The sequence below is a fragment of the Necator americanus genome, chromosome I (assembly GCF_031761385.1).
Source record: "Necator americanus strain Aroian chromosome I, whole genome shotgun sequence".
Taxonomy (NCBI): Eukaryota; Metazoa; Nematoda; class Chromadorea; order Rhabditida; family Ancylostomatidae; genus Necator; species Necator americanus.
The window spans coordinates 13738721-13761675 of NC_087371.1; the positions used below are offsets into that span (position 1 = coordinate 13738721).

General features: G+C 42.5%; 2 protein-coding genes across 8 annotated transcripts; one reads left to right on the forward strand and one right to left on the reverse strand.

The window, feature by feature from the left end:
- Positions 1-268: 268 nt before the first annotated feature.
- On the forward strand, positions 269-2045 carry RB195_005448 (uncharacterized protein; the record flags this gene model as incomplete). Of its 2 annotated transcripts, XM_064177946.1 has the most annotated exons (5): positions 343-431; positions 540-664; positions 693-789; positions 1201-1462; positions 1878-2045. In XM_064177946.1, the coding sequence occupies 5 exons, from the start codon at positions 343-345 to the stop codon at positions 2043-2045; spliced, it is 741 nt and encodes a 246-aa protein (XP_064035041.1). The 2 variants fall into 2 exon arrangements, with proteins under 2 accessions (XP_064035040.1, XP_064035041.1); XM_064177945.1 differs by lacking the exons at positions 343-431; positions 693-789; positions 1201-1462 and adding an exon at positions 269-321 and having other exon boundaries at positions 1878-1936.
- A 2855-nt stretch (positions 2046-4900) lies between these two features.
- On the reverse strand, positions 4901-22363 carry RB195_005449 (uncharacterized protein; the record flags this gene model as incomplete). Of its 6 annotated transcripts, XM_064177950.1 has the most annotated exons (34): positions 4901-5019; positions 5435-5591; positions 5754-5787; positions 7113-7210; positions 7558-7658; positions 7742-7830; positions 7891-7976; positions 8842-9034; positions 9083-9174; positions 9231-9430; positions 10398-10509; positions 10565-10660; positions 11347-11467; positions 13550-13698; positions 13800-13871; positions 13934-14013; positions 14065-14231; positions 14291-14403; positions 17132-17187; positions 17353-17465; positions 17524-17648; positions 17701-17845; positions 17874-17887; positions 17990-18104; positions 18397-18509; positions 18738-18842; positions 18920-18991; positions 19050-19129; positions 19188-19354; positions 19423-19535; positions 21473-21528; positions 21618-21730; positions 21992-22116; positions 22178-22363. In XM_064177950.1, the coding sequence occupies 34 exons, from the start codon at positions 22361-22363 to the stop codon at positions 4901-4903; spliced, it is 3777 nt and encodes a 1258-aa protein (XP_064035042.1). The 6 variants fall into 6 exon arrangements, with proteins under 6 accessions (XP_064035042.1, XP_064035043.1, XP_064035044.1 ...); XM_064177951.1 differs by lacking the exons at positions 4901-5019; positions 5435-5591; positions 5754-5787 and having other exon boundaries at positions 7156-7203; XM_064177948.1 differs by lacking the exons at positions 4901-5019; positions 5435-5591; positions 5754-5787; ... (19 more) ...; positions 21992-22116; positions 22178-22363 and adding an exon at positions 12484-12616 and having other exon boundaries at positions 7109-7210; positions 10437-10509; positions 11347-11456.
- Positions 22364-22955: the final 592 nt, after the last annotated feature.

The window sequence follows — 22955 nt, forward strand, 5'->3', positions numbered from 1 at the left end:
ACGGTTATTTGTGGTAAGCGGGGCAACGCACAAAAGCACTTGTAAAATGAAATAATTCTGAATCTTCTTGTCGCACTCAGTATTATTCAATACCAATATCTGCTTAGCGATCTGTGCACAGCTCAAGAAACTATAGTTCTAACAATAGGGCCGAGAATTGTTCTGCAAACCGAGTTCAATGGAATAGCGCGCTCTATTTCTTGAGGTACTGCAAACTCATGGATGTAATATAAATTGATTTAACACCTTGACGACGAGCCATTTTTTCATGACTGTCGCATGGGACGACACATTTTTCTTTGTTGAAATTTTGTTAACTAAGTGAGTGATTATGATTTAAAAATGTCAAAGAAAAGTGCAAAAGACGAGGAAACAGATCTTGAACCCTCTAGCTATGTTCCTGTTTCTGTTTCTTCTGGTTCTACGTTCTAGTTCGTCCGATCAATCTTGATCACTCGAGATAGATCTAAGTCTGGGGTATAAAATTAACTCCGACAGTATCATTATCCTTCTGAGTAATCTTCATCTGTCACCTTGAGCTCCGTTCTGGATGCCGATATCGACGACCTCAACGAAAGCTTTGACGAGTTGCTCCTCGACAGCGATGCTGGAGTTCCCGACGGTGTGGATGGCGATGACATGGCTCCTGCTGTTGTTCCTAACAGTGAGTGAATCCGATTCTGACATCTCAGATGATGACAATGACGGGGAAGCAGAGAACACTTGCAAAGACGACGCTCAAAAACAAACGGATGGACCATTGGCGAGCCTGTTGGAGCTAATCCAGAGGTAGACAACTGTGAGACGCCGCTCCTATTTTACGAGCTGTTTTTCTCTGAAGAACTCCTTAGCTGATCAGACCAACGTCTACGGACAAGAAAAGCATCGTAGATGAGCTCACACGGACACAGATGAACTGGGAAGGTTCTTTGGGCTTTGTTTGCAGATGTCCCGTTCTCCATTTGATAATTTGCGGAATTACTGGTCGGAACTTGGCCAGAAGTGGACATTCGATTGCAGGTGATTTCATGACCAGAGATCGAGATCCAAAGGCATCTTCGCTTTGTCGACAACGCTGCTGCCGACAATACGAACAAGCTTTATAAGCTGCAGCCTGTTCTCGACTATCTAAATAACCAATTTCAAGCCATGTAGAGACCTGAGGGGGAGCTGTGCTTCGACGACTCGAGTGCCATTAAGAGATCAAGTTTCGTTTTGGCAGTACAATGGAACAAAACGTCATCGATTTGGAATCAAGCTCTTCAAGCCTTGCTTTCGTGCTGGCTACAATCAGAACGTCAAGGTTTATGCCGGAAAAGATCCAAAACGGACAACTAGTGTGGCATCGTCTGCAGTACTGGAGTTAATGGACGGTTTTCTGATTCAAGAACATTACCTGTGTACCGATAACTGGTACATCAACTCGCCGCTTGCCCAAAGTCTCCTCAAGAAGACGGACATGGTGGGAACCCTGCAAAGAAATTGTAAGGGCATCCCTCAGATCGTCAGAGACAAAAAAGAGGAAAGTTCATTAACAAGCAGAACCTGAGAGGAGTGCTGGCTCTAAAATGGAAGGACAAGGAGGACATTCATATTTTATCTACCAAACATAATGCCAGCTTTCATCCAAACGGTAGGCCCTTGGTTGTTGCTGGATATAACGCGATGAAGGGATTCGTTGACCTCAGCGACAAGATGGCTGTCTATACTCCGTTTCTAAGGAAGACAGTCGAATGGTATATCCGGCAGTTTTTTCATCTCGTAACTCAGACTGCCTTGGTAAGCGCTTCGTTTTTGTATTGCAAGAAGGTCAAGCAAATCAGAATTAGTTACATCAAAGAGTCGATTGTTGACGATTTGCTGTATAAGAACTTCAGAACTTCAACAAAATCTCGATCAGCAGTTCAAGAACTCGCAAGCGAAAGCTGGTGTTTGATACGAATGCGAAAGCTAAAGACAGACGGTTCTGCTCTGATTGTTACAGCTCGATCTCAGGTACTGCTCAGTCGACCTTCGAGCAGATCGACTGTGCGGAACTTGGGTAAGGGGACTAAAGCAAAATGCAATGAGTGCAACGAATTTTGCTGCTTAGATTGTTTCCAAACAATTCATAGTTGTTGATTGTTGTAATGAATGCTGTTGGTAATTGTTTGTAATTGCTGGTGAAAAGTGGTATAAATATAAGTATAAATTGAACTTGAGATTCAATGGATAGTTGGTCGATTCCAACATAAGATACTTTTAAGTCCAAACTGATTATTTGAACAGAAAACAAAACAATCGCGCACATTTTGACTAAAATAATATACCATCGTGCAGCATTGAGCGACATCGTCCCACAAGACGGACTGGCTGCCGCCATTGAGTGACATTTTCGTCAACGTGTTAACCCCTAGGATCCTTGTTCTATGTGGGTAGTGGAGTTAATTTGGTTTTTAATTTGTCTTTCTTTTGATGGTGAATGTCGGATCTCGAATTTAATTGCAACGCTTAGGTACCTCGAAATCAGACGTATTCCTTTCTCCGTGAAGAATGTGCGTTATATGTGTTTTTTTTTTTTTTAGTTTTTGATTATCAGTAATTTCCCTACGGTCCTATGAGCTGTCCCACCGCTACAAACTGGACCGATTTGGACCCTATAATGTAGATTAAAGTTCTCGTACTAGTTTTCTGAGCAGGAGACGAATAATCTTGTTGATCTTTATCTCGGTTAATTTCTTACCTATGTCTTGATTGGAAATAAAGTGTTGAGTAGTTGGTTCAAAGGGTCTGCAGTACTCGGTCATCAGTCAGTTTCGAAGGGGCTCTGTCGTCAGATCGACTTGGGTTTCCGTGGAATTCACGGCTTTTAGCACGGCGACAGTCACCCACAAACGGTGTGCGTTTTGAGAAGTTCGCGTTTGTATACTGCAACACTACCAGCTTCTAATCATCGTTTTCCCCCTGACGTACCCACAAAAGCCTATCGTAGGAACAGCAGAAGGGAACTGTGAAAAGAAAATGGCTGGAACTCTTCAGAAGTTTATTTTCGAGATTTGGGTCCAATCACACAAAAAAAAAACTGTCATCTATCACAGTCTGCAGTTTATTGGAACTTTCCTTGGACCGAATTTAAGATTTTACTTGGAGTCATCTTAATTATCGCAGTTTTTTTCATGGCCGTAGTAAAGTACAGTAGGGCCAAAACGACATCAAGCACGGTGCAGTTGCGTGCGCGGCTTCTCTCGAGGCTGTGCAGTGGAGCGTTACGGTTAGGAGCGTTCTGGAACCCTTGCTGTCACCACCCATCGCTGCAGGTTGCGATAGTCCCACCCAGATTCCAACAGCTCTTTCCACCGCACCGCTTCGAGCGCAGCCGCTTACGCAACTGCACCGTTGCTCATGTCGTTTTGACCCGACTATACAACACATGTTTAGTGTCATTATAGATGTTCTTAAATTCATCCTCCATCGAATCTCTCCTTATTGTTGGCGAAATCTGCAAAGAGGCCTGTACTTATGGAAATTTGGAGTTTTGCACATATAGTCAGGTCAAAACGACATGAATCACGAGTGTAGTTGCGGTGCATTTGCACCGCGCTCGAAACAGCGCGGTGGAGGCAGCATTTGGAACTGAGGTGGGACCGTCGCAAACTGTAGCGATAGGTGGTCCCAGCAAGGATTTCACCACTCTTCAGATCGCCACGCCCCACCAGAGCGTCTCGAGAGAAGCCGCGTACGCAACTGCGTACATGCTTAATGTTGTCTTGACCCTACTATAGTCGGGTCAATACGACATGAAACACGAGTGTAGTTGCGGTGCATTTGCGTACGCGCTCGAAATGGCGCGGTGGAGGTAGCATTTGGAACCAAGTTTGGACCGTCGCAAACTACAGTGATAGATGGTGCCAGCAAGGATATCACCACGCTCCTAGCCACTACGCTCCACCGAAGCGCCTCGAAGGAAGCCGCGTACGCAATTGCGTACGTGCTTCATGTCGTTTTGACCCTACTATATAGCTTCTTTTATATAATGGTTAAAATACCAGGCATATGGCAGGTGCACTTTAGGTGCCGGTAATCGTGTTTCTTTGGTTCCGTAGCTACTTGCGAGTGTTTCGTGAGGACTTTGCGAGCAAAACCAACATAGCAATATATCAATACCACTGATTCACCGTCAAAGCACTAAAACCTAAATAACTCGACAACTCTTTCAGCTCGTAACGAGGGAAGAAACAAGGCTTTGCGGGAATACACGGCTCTCCTTTCGGTGAATAAGCGGTCGAATTTCAACAAAATCCGCTCAGGACATCACATTGTTGTGCTCCAACTGCATCTTTCCTATGGTAACTGTTGTTATAAGCCTCGCTGTGGCGAATTCACTGTTAGTGACTCTTCGTCAACGCCAAGAAAGGTTCGGCGAGTACCGAAGCAGATCGGAAAGAAGCGAATAGGATTAGAAGGGGGGGGGGGAATGTAGGGGGTGGGCCTCAGTGGGGCCCCCATTTCTCGACGCCCCGACGTACTTCTTCCTGTTAGTAACATTGTCCTACATGTCATAGATCCTCTAAGACTAATGTTTAGGTGTTACGGCCCCGACTGATTTCATTATTCACTTCGAGGAAGAGGAGCTCCACTGAGTGCCTCCCGCGACCACATCTTACCCCTCGAAGTGGGGTGGTTGAACCTTCTTGTACTACTCGTTGTTTTTCTGAGCATTCTGATTATAACTACAAAATTTAAGAAATCCATAATCTTTGGGTTTTTTTTTCTGTTTTTTGACTGACACTGGAATGTTGCCGTTACAGAACAGGGAGAATGTCGACGTTCCTCACGAGCTCCTTCATAACAATATTTCTTGAGTTTGTAGAACAGTACATAGTACATACAAAAATCATTATTATCTGTGAGGAATTTAATATCATAGGAACGGATTTAGTTCGCCACTCAGTTTCACTCTTATGATTTTGCCGGATGGTGTCCTCGGGATTTCCTCTACGACTTCGACTCCACACAGATGTTTGTAGGAGATGAATGTTTCTGAAAATGTCGCCATTTATGAATGATCTTTGTTTCAATTAGCGCACTTCCGAGGCAGCTGGCGCGTTCCAAGTGTGGTAGGGTCGAAACGAAATGAAGCAAGGTGCAGGTGCGTAAGCGGCTGCGCTCGAAGCGGTGCGGTGGAGCGTAGCGGCTAGGATAGTGGTGGAACCCTTGCTAGCACCACCCGTCGCTGCAGTTCGCGCGATAGCCCCATCTCGATTCCAACCGCTGCCTGCCGCGCCGCTTCAAACGCAGCCGCTTGCGCAGTTGCACCGTGCTTCATGTCCTGACCCGAGTATACTTGCGTTAGTCCGTGGAGAGGAGCTGTACAGTGGACTTGCTTTGAATGCGTTGCCATCGCTCGGTGCAACAAAGTGCTGGACTTGCAATGATTGAGTTCAAGTTTGGAAACCTTTGACGAAATTTATGACTTCATCCTCGTCCACGTCTCCAACGACAAACGCTTTAGGGAGCTGACCGTCCGTATGTGACTTTATGCCAACAACTGCACAGTCCTTTACGCCAGCAACACCGGATTTTATGGCCTCTTCGATTTCGTATGGATTCACCTGAATGCCGGTGTTAGTGATGTGGACTCGCGATGACTAAGACTTTCAAAACCGAAATTGATAACAAATTAATTAACTGTTAGTAATCTAAGACTTAAAGAAAGTCATGAAATATAAGAGTTATCAGTCAATATTAGCAAATCGAATGATCATTTATCTCACCTGCCATCCGCGTACTTTTATCATTTCCTTCACTCTACCAACAATGTAAACAAATCCATCATCATCAATGCGAGCCAGATCACCGGTTTCGAACCATTCATGAGGATGGAGGATGAAATTTCAGAAATTAGAGAAAAAAAAACTTTAAAACATCTCAGAAATGAAATGACTTTTGAAAACATACACAACTAGCAGTAAAGTATGAGGGTTGTGTTTGAATATCAATGTGACGAAATGAAAGTGCTCGCGTGATGAGTGAATGCATTTACGGGGGTTACCCAACACGATGACGATCCAATGGTTTTTTTTGCATATCTGCCGCGCGGGACCACGAAAGCTTTTTTTTTAAAATAATTTCTGATCCTCAATGGTTCAACTGGATCGTCTAACAATTGGCAAGAAAAACACTATCCTAAAAACAGATTACAGAAGAGAATAAATGTTTAATAGTTTCTCGTAAAGCATCCTTGTGATTCCGTCCTCCAACATAATCGGAGATTGTCTTTTGGGGCAAAAAAAAAGAAGAAAAAATTGTCAGACGGTATTGTCTGACATTATCGTCAACGCGTTAAGCTCCACTAAAATCATTACACCATCGACCGTGCGGCCATAATGGATCTCTTACCGACTACGCCACATCGCCCCTACTTGCGAATATTTCTTTAATTTCCTGCGAAGGGCAGTCGTTAAGAGGTCCACTGTGGCTGTTGCATGATCGATCAGATCAGGTTCGAATCTACCCTAGTGCAAATAAAGCCTTTTATCCCTCCGGGGTCGCTAAATTGGTACCAGACTTCTCTGCGACACATCGGTTACCCCGCAAGTCGTTGTACAGGCTATTTACGGGATCCTAAATATCAACCGATTCTGAATTGAAGTGAACGCGGCGCCGCATCCCAAACGGACTGATTAACGCTAGGCAGTTTATCCTTTACAAATAAGTTGTATAATAATTTTTCACTAATCCTCCAAAAGTCTCTACAAGGTTTTAGCTTTAGGGTTTTACTTAGCCGTTGGCTGAGAAAATTCCATGCTTGAAAAATGATGCTGGGAGTGCTTTACTTGTAGCTTGGCCTTAAGATGTCGTAGCATCTAACGCTTCGCGTCTTGGACCTAGAACTTTCTAAAGTTATCAAATTATGATTCCGATGATTTTAGACATCTAAGTTCAATAAAAGTATTGCATTATCTACTGCAGGAAAATCTTCTCGAAGAGCATAGGAGTGCGCTCAGGTAAGTAATAATTACGTCTGTAATTGGTTTTTCTTTTCTGACCATTCCTTCTCTTTATTCTCATTCGGAAAAATCACATGTAACACATGAGACTGTACGGAATATTTTCTAGAAAACGATACTTACTCAGATTTTCCTAAATATCCATCCATCAATGTAGGCGTCCGAACTACCAGTTCCCCAACTTCATCTGTACCGACACATTCTTTATCTTTGCCTACAATCTGTAAAGCTTGAGTTTTCGAACAGTCTTTGAAATAAGTTATCTAATGATAACTAAAACTTGCGATTGGTTTGTCTTGAGAAAAAAAAGATATTGAAGATAGGTAGAGTCATGCTAATATTCTTTGAAGAAAATGGCATGAGTATTTTAGGAGAAAGCTTATCGGAAGTATATAAGAGTAGGTGGAAAGTTGCGCTGTGCGCTCTCAACGCTTTTGTCCCGCCCCCCAATGTTCTGGTCGTCTGCACACTGTCTGCCCTCTCGAACCCTTTGGAAGCGGTGCCTATCCAAGGAATATCTAGGAGTGACCTATTGCAAAACAAAAAAAAAGTAATCAGAACCACGAACCAGCGCCTCTACTCCAGGCATCGGTCGTCCCACCGACGAGAGTCGTGTGTTCCCCTTAGGAGTAGCAAACAACAGCATTCCAGCCTCGGTCGTTCCAAACACTGAACAGTTTGTGATTTAATTTATTTGCCTGGGATTTGTTTGATTATCTCTTTGTTATGTATGTTTATCTGCCCAAGCTTACGCTGCACAACATCTTCAACTCCAGGAAGACGTTCCTTCAATGCACGAAGTTGTGATTCCTCACATTTGGTTGCTCCCACAAAAACAAGCCTTAACGGAAGACACCTCACTAACACACTGTGATGTTGTAGTAGTCGGCGACTTACGTACCGTAATGCGCTGAGATCGTACACTTTGACGGAAGGATGACTCACGAGGAAATCTAGGATCGGCGGCACAATGTTGATGACGGTAATCTGGAAATGTTCCGAAGCAAAGTCCACAAATCAATGACGCAGAAACCAGTCAGTTTCGGGTGCCAAAGTGCGATTTAATGGACGGAGAGAAAGGAACAAAACAAAAATGGAAAGAGTAGCAAATAAAGTTACATAGAATCGATGTCGATTGATGAGTAAAAGAAGTGAGTGATTAAAGAGAAGGAAGATGGAGGAGATGAAGCAAAACCATAAATGAGAGGAATACAAAAATTGGGAACTGTGGGGGGTAAATTAAAGGCATGAGCCCACGAATCTGGCGTGGTGTGGATTTTCGTTAGAGTATACCGGGTCCCTGATTATGAATACAGCGGCAGTTCCGCTCATCTCTCCCTGCATCGCTGTGAACAGACGGCTTCAGAATGCGTTTCCTTACGACGTCCTCTATTGCAAAGCGCCACCTTTGCGCCCCTCCGATTCGTCGAATGCAATGAATTGCCTATCGGGACGTCCGAATGGATTTTCGACGAATCGCGGGCGGGGGCGGGGCGCAAAGGCGGCGCCTTGCAATAGAGGACGTTGCAAGGAACCGCACTCCGAAGCCGTCTGTTCACATAAAGAGAGAGATGAGCGGTACCACCGCTGCATTCATAATCTGAGACCCGATACAGGTATACTCCAACGAAAATCCATATCACACCAGATTCGTGGGGTGATGCCTTTAAAAGAAGAATGGAGTAAAGGAGAAATGGACGAATGGATTGTGGAGCGAGGAGATGAACGAGTGGGCGAGAATTGAAAGGTAAGTATAAACGGCAGCAAGGAATGGAATGAATGGATGAAACTGAAAAAGAATGGGAGTGAAATTATGAACATTTAAAAGCATCAGCTGAAGAAGTGGAACTACCTTGTATTCCTGTAAGGTCAGAAGAAATTGTAGCTGATTCCATTTCCTATTTATTACAACCGTAACTCCCTCTATCAACATGCAGAATACGGTAATTAGACCACCAGCGTGGAAATACGGTAGTACTCCGTGCACTCTATTCCCGCCTAATAAATTTGGAAACGGATATTTCGACTTTGCGATTGTTGTCGACCTGGAGAATCATTTATGGTAGACGATCAATAAATTGATCATGGCTTACATGACTTGTGCGAGATGTGCCAGTAGGCTACGATGACTGTGTCGTATCGCTTTTGGTGGGCCGGTAGTACCAGACGAGAAGAAGACAAGCGCCTGAAATTTCAGGATTCGCTCAACGTTAGCGGTTGCAGTGATGCAGTGCAACATACCGTCTCATGTCCACAGAGCTGTGATTCCTCCTTCTTCGGTGTCGGTTCGTCTCCTTCTTCTCCACGTAGCTCTTCAAGGATAATAACAGACAGATGTTCGCATGTTTCTCGCGCCCGCAGATCTTCTAATTTTTTCTCATATTCTCGCTCGATAACCATATGCTCGATTTCGCAGCTGACCACATATTTCTCAATTTCAACTGAAAATCTTCACAAAATCAGCAGTCTATCAACTTCTTTCCTTAATAAACGGTATTATGATTTTTTAAAAGAAATTTCCTTCGCTCTGGTCCATTCTTACAGTTCTACCTTATATTTTATTGGCTGTAGAATAGGGAAAGGGATTAATCTTGTGCACTAAAATTATTTCTCATAGAAACGGGGTGTTTTTGTTTTGCGAACATCATCGTAGCCAGTTATTGTTAAGGTTCGCGTTCAAGTAGAAGAAGGGGGTTAACAGGAGGTTCCCAGGGTCGTCACCTTACCTCAACCTTTAAAGATTTTTCAGCGATGAGTCGTTTTGTTTGCTAATTAAGTGAAGTTGCTGAATTTCTAATTCCGCTCCGTGTCTGGTTCCAACACAGCTACCGTATCCGTATGTGATAGCGCCCAACTCTCCTCTCTTACTGTGAACCAGCCTCGCTTTGCCATAACGAAGGCACAATCACATGTTACTGGTTAAAGGCCGCCCCGCTTTGTACGCAATTGCAGATACGATGTTGCGCTATACGCGAAAATTTTTTCAACCAACTGTGACACTGTCTCGTGCTTGTGCATAGAATATGTATGTTAAAGGCATCTCCCACGAATCTGAGGTGGTACGCATATCAGGTGGATCGTAGATATTCGTGTACGGGATCGTAGATTATGGAGAGAAGGGTGATTCGTCCATTTCTTCCCAACTGCTGTAAAAAACGGCCCGGAAGATGCGGCGCGTGCACAAGGCTCGCGCGCTCCAATCGAACTCGTTGTAGAAAATAGCGCGCCAGAACGCTCGATGCTGTATCTTCCGGGCCGTTTTTAGTGAAGAAATGGACGGAATCACCCTTCTCTCCATAATCTACTATCCCTTATAAGAATAGTCCACCTGAAATCCGTACCACCTCAGATTTGTGGGGAGATGCCTTTAACTGTGGGTGAAGATTTCAAAACTGATCAAATTCTTACAAAGTGTTGAAGCTGGATTGATCGGCACGACTATCGCACCTAAATCGATTGCTGCGAGACACATTAGGAGGAAATCAATAGAATTTCCGCAAAGTGTGGCCACCATCGTTCGCTAAAAGAATTTTATATCATTGCTTGGTAGAAAATGCTTAACACAAGAGTTTTACCGTGGTAAAATTCCTTTTATGAAGGCGATGACGCATCTGGAATACTAATTTCTCCAAATCCGAAAACGCCAGCATCTCCTGTGTAACTGGATCGATCTAAATAGGTGTTGAAACAAATACAGCATCACAATATAACTACTGTAGAGTCAAATCGACATGAAACACGTACGCAATTGCGTACGTGGCTTCTCTCGAGGCGGTGCGGTGGAGCGCAGCGGCCAGAAGCGTGGTGAAACCCTTGTGGCATCATCCATCGCTGCAGTTTGCGACGGTCCCACCTCGGTCCCAACTACTGCCTCCACCGCGCCGTTTTGAGCACTGCAACTACACTTGCAATTCATGTCGTTTTGGCCTGATTATAGATTTGGGATCCAAGTAAACACGGATTTTTATGGATTCTGCTGGTTAGGAGTGAATCAGACAAATATCTGAGGCAAACCCTCAAAAGTAATGAAAGACATGCTGAATAACTGTCAAACAGTCCATAGAACATGTCAATTTGGAGCTGAGTGGACGAGTTTGCAGTATTGTTTTTCCATGTCAATAAGTTTGAACGTAGCTCACGAATATGAGGAAATAGCAGTAGTGCGGTAAACTCGTCCGTCGCGCTAATCTGGTATTTATTTCTGAAGAATTTTTTTTTGTAAATTCGAAAAGTTCTTGTGTGATATCAACTTCTCCAACCTATTTTAAAAATTATAAGTAAGTATGAATAAATAAAACAACAAACTAATCTTCAGAATACTTCTGTACTGGATATTGTCTTTGAACAGAACTCTTACCAGAGCCAATCTGTCGTCATATAACTCAATAAATCCCAGAAATGCTCTCGTGAACGACTTCTCCACAGTGGGAAAACAGATGATCGGTATATCTGATCTGGTCGACATTCCTAGGTGAAGTCTGAAATCTGTTAATGTATTCAACTGTGAAAACTTCAGGAGATCATCCGGAATCAAGAAAGAATTTTCGAGCAGTGTGGTGCAACACTGAGAAAATTGCCCATATTTTTGAATTTGCATTCAATCGGGGAAGACGATTGATGGCAGCCAACTACGAGAGGCGGATCTGAAGGGTTGGAGCAAATATTCAAAAATCGGCAAATATGAAACCACCCCATTTACTGGAATGTTTGTGTTGACGTAAAATCGTAGGGTCTCTAATCCATCACAGTTTAAATCGTTGTTCCTGAAATCAAGGAAAGAAGGTTGTTGAATTTTGTGGACTTCTCACGGTGGAATGATATCTGTGGTGTTACTTTTTTGTAGTGAAATTTGGCTATCTCAATTGCGTTCTAATATAAAAAAAATGCTGCGAAAAATGTTCCCGCCCTTTCTAGAACTATTTAGTCCCAAAGGAATGAGCACAGCGTGCTCTCTTCTTACAAAATTTTCATTCCAACTAGATTTCAAAATGTTACAAAAAGTCCACAAAGAAGTGATCATGGTTTTCGACTTGAATAGGAAACTGCTTCATGTCTAGTTAACGTTTTTACTTTTATTTATTTTATCTAAAATTTTTCAGTGTTCACTAATTTTCATTGTTGCACGGGTCTGATTCACTTATCTAAGCTCGGAGAGCACAATTACTCTACATTATATGCATATACACTATCACATCCAGCATAAAAAGTGCACAGCGTTGACCTCTGTGGGCGATGCGCCTACTCGTTCGACTTCAATCCAGAACCTTTCGAGAGTTTATGTGCACGCGCACAGCCTTACAGTAACTTGTATAGATGGAAAAAAGTGATGTAATGATCAACTATTAATTAGTGAGGTAAAAATTAAGATTAGATGTAAAGATTATTTATTAATGCGACAGTATGACTTATTTGACTTAATTTGGCGACTAACTGGTTTTATCACCTGACGCGATTGCCCGCATCTTCGGCGACCTTGAACGTAGCTTTGACCAACCTTCTCGATCTTCTGCGAGAACTTTCATGGAATCAATCCATTCGTTGCTGTTCCACATCCTGTGATCGAACCGCTGCAGTTGCTCGTTGATCCATGTGATCAAGTAAGCAAACAAACTTCCCTGATACTCCATCGGCGCGGGGAGCATTTGGAAGACCGCTTTGATGAAGAGAGTCGAAAGCGGCTTCAAAGTCCAGAAAGGCTGATTGCACTGGCTTTGAATACCGCTGCCAGCTTTCGATCACTCTCCTGACGATGAACACCTGGTAAATGGAAGGACGGCTAGGACAAAAGCTGGCTTGCTCGTCGAGCGTTTTTTCTTCGGTCCAGGATAACCCGCCCCAAAACCTTGTAGATAACACGCAGCAAAGAGATTCCTCGATTGTTCTTAGGGTCCGTTACGAATGACTTCTTCTGGAGGGAATTATGATAGCGTGTCTCTTCAGGTCATGTACAATTCCGTCTATCCATATTGAGCGGATGGTTGGGATTCCGCAGCCGTACAATTGCGCACGTAGACGACGTTGGGCCAAATTTCTCCGCCAGGTTGCTGTAATGGTCCCTCGCGGCTGCCTACTTTCTACAGTATAATACATATCATTCACAAAGATATATATATATATATATATTTATTTATATATGAACATATTTAATAAATAAGTCCATACGTACGTTACGTATTACACCTATACCATATATTATATTATCCCCAATAGCTTTATTACTCCTGGTTTATTTTTTCAGGTAGTCAGGGTTACATCAGTTTTGCGCGTGCTGTTTTATGATTTTATGGTTTTGTGGAAATATGTGTAAAGAAATATTTTGGAAAAGCTCAGATGCTAAGGAAGAGTTTGCTTCGAAATTTTGTTCCGAATATTCGCCTGAGTAGTCTGTCCTAGTCTTTCATGGACGTAATAACAATAGTCGGACAGAGATACATTTTGTTGGTCCATTCTCTTCTACTGGTGCTAGTCAGAGGGGAAATACTCATTGTGTTCGAATGACATAAAGTTTCTGAGGTTTATATTACAGTAAGATTTTGGTGGATTACAGTTACAATAACTACATTTTTGAGGAATGATGACTTTCGCTGGTAACCGCGTGGCTTGATGCGTACAGAAATTCCTCGATGAGTTTGTTCACTTTTTGCGGCTCGTCTTGCATAACCCAATGTGAGGCACCTTCTACATACTTCAAATTGGCGTTGTAGCAGTACTGGAATAAAACATTACTTCTCAGGGAATACCCATTTCCCAATTACCTGGGACCGGTGGAGAAAATTATGAGAAAAGAGCGTAGGTAATTACGTTAGTCACCTTCAAGCTCATCGTTGCTCCCTCCTTGACCAAGAATTGATCCTGATCGCCCCAAATTATAAGTGTCGGAGGCTGAAATGAAAAAATTTCCATCACTTTACTTCTTCACTACAAAAACTTGAAAAAAGAATAACCTTGCAAATATTTTGATCTCCTTTCAAATTACTTGTTCTCCCAACGTTTCGATAATAGTTTATTGGTCCGCTTATAGCACCTAGATATTCTCCCTCATGTCAGCTCCTTCATCCTCAAAGACTAGTTTTACCTTCTTGACTGAACACATGTTTCCAGGCTTTCATATCCTCGTCGGTAAAGTTCTCTTTATTCCGTATACCAGCTTTCTTTCCGCGAAAACACAGCTCTAACATGTGGAAATCATGACTCTGAACGGTCAGTTCTGGAATCCTTGGTGTTTGGAACATAAAAATGTACCTGAAACAGGGTGTAGAGCCACTTTCGCAATTAAAGCTAGAATTGGTTGAGATTTTTACCAGCTTTTCAATCGTTGTTCCGAACTTGTAGCCATTAATTGCGGTAGAACGCTTGGATGGGGAACGTTAAGAATGAGAAGCTTTTCGATGAGCTCCGGATACGTCAATGCAACCTTTAATAAAGGAAAATATACTAGATAACGCAAACGACGGTTGGTTAGAAGCAGTTTATCACGAAAACGATTAATGTGGAAACGTGGTGGAAAAAATAGAGTCTGGCGTGTAGATTACAATTGTGGGTGTGCTCCCGCCCAGTTTCCCTTAGTCCTCTTTAAAAACGGCCTTATTTCCTATGAGGCACGTTGGGACGCATCACCCCTGTGCACGTGCCGCATCCACGTGCGAGCTGTCGGAAATCAATGAATTCTCCCCAGCAGCCTATCCCAGTAAAACCAACCAATAGGCTGCTGAGCGGACTGGAGTGAGGGCAATGTTGGCGTGTTCTCACCTACCTCGTAGGAACACACAGCGTGCCCATGCCCTTTCAGAGGATTGGGGTTAATTGAGCGGACCCACGCTCATGTTCCCCGAACATGAGCGTTCCCATCAAGTTCCCACACTTTCAATTTCGCGATACGCTGCTCTTAGAGTTAGGAGCGCTTAGCAATAAGTTCAGAGGTAACCCAATTCTTTTCTAATATCAGTAACTTCCGTTAGCTGCGCTGGAGCTGATAGACAACATTACAGCAAATTTCTTTAAACCGCAACATTTTACGGAAATGACGATGCTGGAATCTCGCCGCGAAAAGACAAGCAACCGATTGTCAGCTGCAGCGTACATGCGGTGTATATGGCCGTTTCTGCGCAGAGGCACGTTCTAAAATGCCTCGTAGGAAATTAATCGACCACACCGTTTCCCACGACATTGTTAAGGACAACTAGGGGAAATTGAGCGTGATGGCGCCAATACTCGTAGTTTACACTCTTAACCAGGGTCAAGCGCGTGATGGGATTTTCTTGACGAGGGTCGTAAATGGATGGGACACCAAGGGAAAGGGGGTCGTAGGGGGGAGGGCAGTGGGAAGTGGTGAATGGATGATTACACGCTAACCAGCACAAAATATTATGTATATGTATCAGTATTAGAGAACTACACACATACATTACAGGATATAACACTAAATAATACTAAATAATTACATACACTACAAAATATTGTCTCAAGATTCAGGCGTAGGATGGTAACATGGAGGCATCAACATTTTATTTTGGTAACGCACAATGTGCTGACAATGCGGCAATAGGACCACGTGGGTCCAAGTTCTTGCTGAGCCAAATTTTTGCAAAAGAGACAGAAGCTTAGAGTTATTCGTTAAAAATGAAGAGTTCAATTATATATAGTTTTCAACAGGGTAAACGAGAATTTAATAGAATTTAATGGCCAAAAAGGTTCTGTGCACATAGCTAGCGAACAACTTCGGTATGAAAACGCTTTGAAAAATACTTTAGACACCGCTTCAGAGAAGAAGGTTTGGCCTACACAATAGCCACGTCGCTTTTTTAGGCACTCCCTAGTTTTTAGGCTATTTTTTTTTGGAATTTACATGGGACAAAATTTAGATTCTAAGGCATTAAATTCTAAGAAGTCCATAAACTATGTATATACCATTGAACTCTTCTTCTTTTAAGAGTAGTTTTATGCTCCTAACTTTTTTTGCAAAAAAATTGTTTAACGCGGTATCCGCGTAGACCCTTAGTCACATTTTCAAAAGAAAATGTTGATTTTTTTTCGTTTTTTTCGTCGTTTTTCTGTAATTTGACCTATGCACCTCACTTTTCCCTTTTTTGTCGCACTATGTGCTTTAATCAGTATCCAAAGATATTTCATAGATCTTAGAGCGCAGAAGTACTTCAAAAACAATATTTTAACAATATTTTGGCAAATTAACTTCTTCTACTAATGAATGTTTCTTCGCTTCTGTAAGCTACCGAATTTCACATTTGCCATTTGACCCACAGTTTCGAGTTTTTGAAGCACAGGAAATCTCCAGTACGTGTATTTAATTGGCAGTAACCGAGCAACGATAGCAACGTTGGAAGGGGACGGGGAATGAGGAGGAAGAGGTCGTATTCGAGAGGGTCTCGTCCCATCATCGCGGTTGACCCTGCCCCTAACCTTATCTATCCTAGGGAACATCCCAACACTATCAATGTCTGTTTATGAAACCTTTAGCTGGTCTTTTAGATCTAAGATTTTAAAATTATATGCGCTGCTACCTGCCCAAAAAAGTCGCTGACATAAAAATGCGTGCAAGCAATGGTCAATCGATGCAGACTTAGAAAGTAAATCGCTTGTCCTTGTTAAAGGCATCACTCCTGGAATCTGGGTGGTACGGATTTCCGGTGGAGTATTCGTATACGGGATAGTAGATTATAGAGAGAAGGGTGATTCCGTTCATTTCTTCCTAATCGCCTTAAAAAACGGCCCGGAAGATGCGGCTTTGGGCGTTCCGGTGCGTTATTTTATACAAAGAGTTCGATTGGAGTGCCAGCCACGCGCCGCATCTTCCGGGCCGTTTTTTACGCAAATGAATTGGAAGAAATGAGCGAACGCATCGGAAGAAATGAGTGGAATCACCCCCCCCGTTCGGGGTGATGCCTTTAAAAGTTTCAGCACATAAATGGTCCAGAAAACCAAATATTTTAAATTGAAATACTCGACTTCACCAGAATGTCGCTGTTTTCGGAATATTGAATTTGGGTGGATTTCAAGTAGTCGAATATTCGCCCGCTCAAATATTTGAACAACTGTTTTGTCGGATGTTTACTTGACATTTGGTATGCGTCCAGGTTACATGGTTGGTGGAAATATTTCCTTCTTATCCCTAATGAACTACTCACCCGCCAAGCGATAGCGGCTCCCCAGTCATGACCCATCAAGAAGCACTTTTTGTAACCTGAAGTGAAGACTTATTAAGGTTGATTCGCGTATATTTGTTTGAAATTCAAATTTTTTGATTTCTTTCAAAATTTATCTGGTTTTACTTGGAAAATAATGTGCAAAAATGCGAAAAGTTAGGAAAAAGAGAATGTAGAGATTTATCATCGACCATCGACTCCACCTAACTTCTCCACAACCTCTCGAACATCGTTGACCAGCAAATCGATGCAGTAGTCTTCGGTATTCGGTGGTCTATCCGATAAGTTGTAACCTCTCTGATCTAGTGCTATACATCTGGAACAAAATGAAAAGAAAACTTAATAAAAATGAAGAAAGTAGTAGTTGATGCTACCTGTATCGGTCAGCGAAATACTTCAGCTGAAATCGCCATGAGTACCAGAATTCCGGGAATCCATGTAACATTAGAAGTAGTGGCTTGTCATCGTCTCCTGTTTGCACGTAGTGCAGACGAACCGTCTGTGAATATCAACAGTTACTGAAGTTGTCGGCAGGAGGAGCACCCAATTACCTTCAGCTGGATGAATCGGTCATTCCAGCCTTCGAGACATTTCGGTCTCGGGTGATCTTTGATCGTGAAGGTGTCAGCACCGTAAATCAGACGATCCTTTACTAGTCCTACGGCGGCAACAAAAGTCCAGATTATTTGCTGTAGTCTGAACAGTATCGATCGAAGTAATGTACCGAAGATAGCCATCCTGGAATAAGGTTATGTGGAAATTAAGTTCAGAGAATTTCGGATAGTGGCATGTAACAAAATAATGGAACGAAAACGTGAATGAGAAGAGGAAATTGCTCACAGTCGTTCCCGAGATGACCATTGAATGCTGACAAACGGCGGCGGAGAAGTCGAGGTGATCGTTTTTATCAGCGTAGCAGTTCATATGGCCACAGTCTAGCATGAGGTCAGCTCGTCTAATAAAATTTACTTTGGAAAAATTAAAGTCTTTGATATTCTCGTCTTTTTTTACACAAACGGATAGGTCGATGTACTAAAAAAGGCGGTACTCGCGACGGCTGTAAGCTACTTTGAAATTAATTAATTAATGTGAACATGGTAAATCACAGCAAAGGTCAGTCGCAACCGTTCACCGCGCCAGGGAAATGCGCACGCAATCGACGCGAACTTGCAAGAAACATCGTCAGTTCAATGGGATCAAGGGAAAAGTCGCAAAAATCAGGGAAGAAACAACGAAAGGGAACTCACAGCACAAAAAGAAGAACAGGGACATCGAATAGGGTTGTCCTTCTTTCCTCCTCTCTTCCTTTGTTCTTTTTTTTTTGGCTTTTTTCGTGTTTCTTTTCTTCTCGACACCTTTTCTAAGACTTTCCTTTCTGTGCAATTTATTATACTTACAATCGTCACTTGATTTTATTTCTATCAACAAACATTCCAAATCCAGCACGGATTAAAGCGGTATCAGCGAAGGATCAACGAATTAACTCAAAGAGGATAGGACAAGTGACTTCTCACAAGACCAATCCTCGAATTTCGAGAAAGGCAACACTTCTGTTGACGAATCTTCGCTGCTAACGTTAAACATTGACTAAATTGAGGAAATCCTCTGCGATTCTGTTGACTTTGTGCGGTTCGTCTTGCTGAACCCAGTGTGAAGCGCCGTCGACGAATCTCAGATCAGCATTTTTGCAGTACTAAATGAGAACTTCTATCAATTTTCTACATTGCAGGAGAAATCCGAGTTATTCATGGAACGTTACGATTCATGAACCTTCAGGCTCAACGTCGCTGCATCTTTGAGCAAATACGGATCTCGATCACCCCAGATAATGAGTGTTTGAGGCTGAAATCAGAAGAAGTTCCGATTACTGAGTTGAAATAACCGTGAGGTGTACGCCGACCTTGCAGATATTTTGTTCTCCTTTCAGATCGGCTCGATGCCTGATGTTACGGTAGTAATTTATTGGCCCAGTAAAAGAATCTGAATAGCACCCTGCGCACTTCTCCTTACTTTCTCTTTATTATTCAGTTTTTCCTACCTTTGTGTGCAAACACATGCTTGAACGCCTCCATGTCTTCATCAGTGAAATTCTCTTTGTTCCGTATTCCATTTTTCTCATCGCGCAAAGCCGAATCGAACATGTGTAGATCACGACTTTGAAGAGCGAGCTCTGGGATTTTTGGTGTTTGAAACATAAAAATGTACCTGAAATGGAAATTTTCGCTGGAAATTGTTTTTATTTCACCACTTTAAGAACAAATTCATGCTATTACCAGCTTTTCAGCATTTGTTGGGAGTTGCTCGCGAGTAATTCTGCAATAGCACATGGGTGAGGTGCATTAAGTATGAGGAGCTTCTCGACGAGTTCTGGATATAGCAATGCAACCTTAAACGAGTAACAGCGCTTAATTTCACTACTATTATTGTTTTTTTAAAATTAATTTTCACTAGAGCTATGTAATTCTAGTTTGATTTGATTCCTATTTTTTTTCAAGGCCTTTAAGACTCTTCTCGATGATATAAGCACAGGAATATCATGCCTACAAGAGTTCATTTCTGAATTACCACGAATGTTGACAACCGTAATTGATTTGATTTCAAGAAGGAGGTTACAACGAAGTCATGAGTAGGTCACATTTTAATTAAATTAAAATAATAGAAGTGGAAGACTTAAGGCGGTGTTATAAGTCAGCTTGAAGACCTGGCAAGGATTAGTTATAGGATAAACTCATAGCAACTTCATATAGATGGTGTACTTGGGATACTCGAAATATACATATGTTCAAGTATTGCAATTCCAAATATTCGAACATTTATTTACTTGAAAAGACATATAGGTGTTCCACGAAACTGAAAGAAGAATAGACAGGGCTCACGAGACTTTCGCCTAAGTTTCATACGGAAGCGTTGGCCCTACATTGAACATTGTGTGATGGGTTAGCAGGTCATTCTAAGGCAAGAAATCCCCGTGCGAGATCCTTTTCCCAAGCCTAGAACGCTACAGGAGATGAACAGTTACTTTTGTTAGGGTGATCTCAACCCAGACGAACCCATCACCCTGGGCGAACAGGTCACGGACCTCAAACGGAAGAGCTCACTAACTTTGCTATCCTTAACCACTACCAGGAGAGAATAAGAGCAAACTGGAGGGACTAATTTGAAAAGAGCATAATAGAAGATTCCAGGTAGATAGAGTCATAAAAGAACTACAGAAAGAAAAAAGAAAGTAAACTGTGAGTAAAAAAAACTTGGAACATCTACTATCCGGAAGTCATTTAGAAAAATATCTCGAATGAATGAATGGATAGCATTGGTTCGGACAAAATTCGAATAACCTCCTATTATTACTTCTGAATGTCTGGACTATTTGAATATACGGTAAGCATGGTTTTTCTTGATTATCCTTCCACCTTTCTCTAACTGTAGTAAAAACCGTGGCAGACGGCGGTCTTTCCAACAAGTTGCAAAATGCCACCCTTGTGTCGTCCGCATCCATGTGCGAGCGATCAAAAATCAACGAAGTCTTCTCGACAACCTGTCCAAGTGAAACGAGTGAACAGACTACTGCGGAAGACCGGAATGTGCACAAAGGTGCGCGTCCTAACGCACTCTTCAGGAACAAATGCCGTTCTTGCGCCGTTTTTTTACGACGAGGAAAAGATGGGCGGGACTACGCTGGATTCCGCAACCTACAACCCGAACTCTAGGCTTTCAGTGTGGTTTTCGCACCGTGTCGAAATCGTGATAGGTTGCCTTTAAATGCTCTCGAATATCTGGATTGAAGTGGATTTGGAACAGTTGAATATTCGAATTGTGGAGTTCAGAGATGAACTGCAAAGGAACGCCTCTGGAATGCGCGGGTACTCAATCTCTACTTAAAGGCCACGTACCACCCCAGGAATCTGAGGTGGTACGGGTTTCACGCGGGTAATGCCTTTACGGGGTCGTAGATTGTGGGAAAGAGGGTGATTCCGTCAATCTCTTTCTGTATCAGTGTAAACGGGCGACCCCGGAACTGTTTCTTACGACGGCTTCTGTTGCAATGCGCAACCGTTGCGCCCGTTGCGCACGTTAGCAACGAATAAAGGATTGTCCGACTCAGTATAAAAAAAACAAATACTGAAACATCGCCATTCCGAGGTTCACTGAAAGTTGTACATGGGGATTTGATTGTTCAAATGTTCGAAAAACCAGTTTCACCATAATATCCAATCCTAGCTGTGAGAGTTGTATCACTTTCTCATAGTTAGTGAAAGAAATTGCTTTTTTTGACAAATAAGAGTGGAAGGGGATTTTTTTCCGAACTAAACAAGCATCACTCACCTGCCAAGCGACTAACGCACCCCAATCATGTCCCATCAGAAAACATTTTTTGTATCCTGGAATGTGAGGAATTTCGTTGCACGAAACGTTGCGAAATCAAATTTTTGTTGCAAAGTAAAACTTTAGCCTTGTAGTTTTTGCCCACCCAATCCTTCAACAAGTTCTCGAACATCATTTGCAAGCAAGTCGATGTTATAATCTTCTATTTTGCTGGGCTTGTCGGACAAATTGTAGCCTCGTTGATCGACTGCGATACATCTGGAAGAAAAAAAAACTATGGAGGATGAAACGTCTGGCGTCAATCAATCCCATTGGGACGTGCAAAAGCTTTCGAATTCAACCCAAAGTCGTTTGGAGCTCTTGAACGCGAACTGCCTTTACAATGATTTGCGGGGTTGCCCGATGCAACAACTCAGTTTTTTAATCCTCCTGTACAGTTTTATACCAATGTATCGGTCTCGGAGGGATATAAGCCCTGGATGAATGCGAAAAAGATAGCAGTTAGTGGTGGTTGTTCACCTGTATCTATCAGCGAAATGTTTTAACTGGAATCGCCAAGAGTACCAGAATTCGGGGAATCCATGTAGCATTAGAAGAAGTGGTTTGTCATCGTCTCCTGTTTGTACATAATGTAAACGAACCGTCTGTAAATATTTGTTTCTGTAAGGCGATGCCAGCGACAAAAAAAAAACCGTACTCTGTAACCTTTAACTGGATGAATTTCTCATTCCATCCTTCAAGACACTTTGGTTTCGGGTGTTCTTTGATCGTAAAACAATTAGCACCGTAAACTAGACGATCCTTTATAAGTCCTATTACGGTAACACAAGTCCAGACTACTTGCTGTAGTCCGAACAGCACTAATTTAAGCATCGAGGCAAAATCAGCCATCCTGCAAAAAGGATACATTCTGTTCAAATGCGCTGGAAAAGACAAAGAGAAGAATCGGCAAAAATAGAGGTGAACAATGTCAGTTGTGCTGCTACCGCAACGTTCGATGCAACTCACGAGCTCCCTCCATAATACTCTCCTCCCTTGATGCCTCAAGTAAAAAATGCAAACAATAATGAAGATACTGACCACCAGACATTCGCCAAATTTTAATTTAGGCTCGGGATTGGGGTTAAGTTCACACTCGGCTGTCTAACTGGGATTAGGTTGTTAATGTTAATTTATGTGGAGACGGATTCACTGTTGCTTGAAGTTCCATCTTAAAAAGTTTCCTCGGGGAAACTACTTGTATTTTCTAGCCGACCACTTGAACGACAGATGTTGTACCCGATGGTGCCAGCGTAACGGCTATGGTTACGACGAACTGCGGCCCCTCCATCACAGACAAATTTCGATGATCTGTGAGGATCAATCCGTAGAATAATTGGGTGAGTAAATATTGCTAAATACGTAGAGAGAGCATAGTTACACCTGTCATCAGAGGTTGAGTTCGCAGTTTGGAAAAGAAGAATCGGAGACTTCTAGCCTCTAC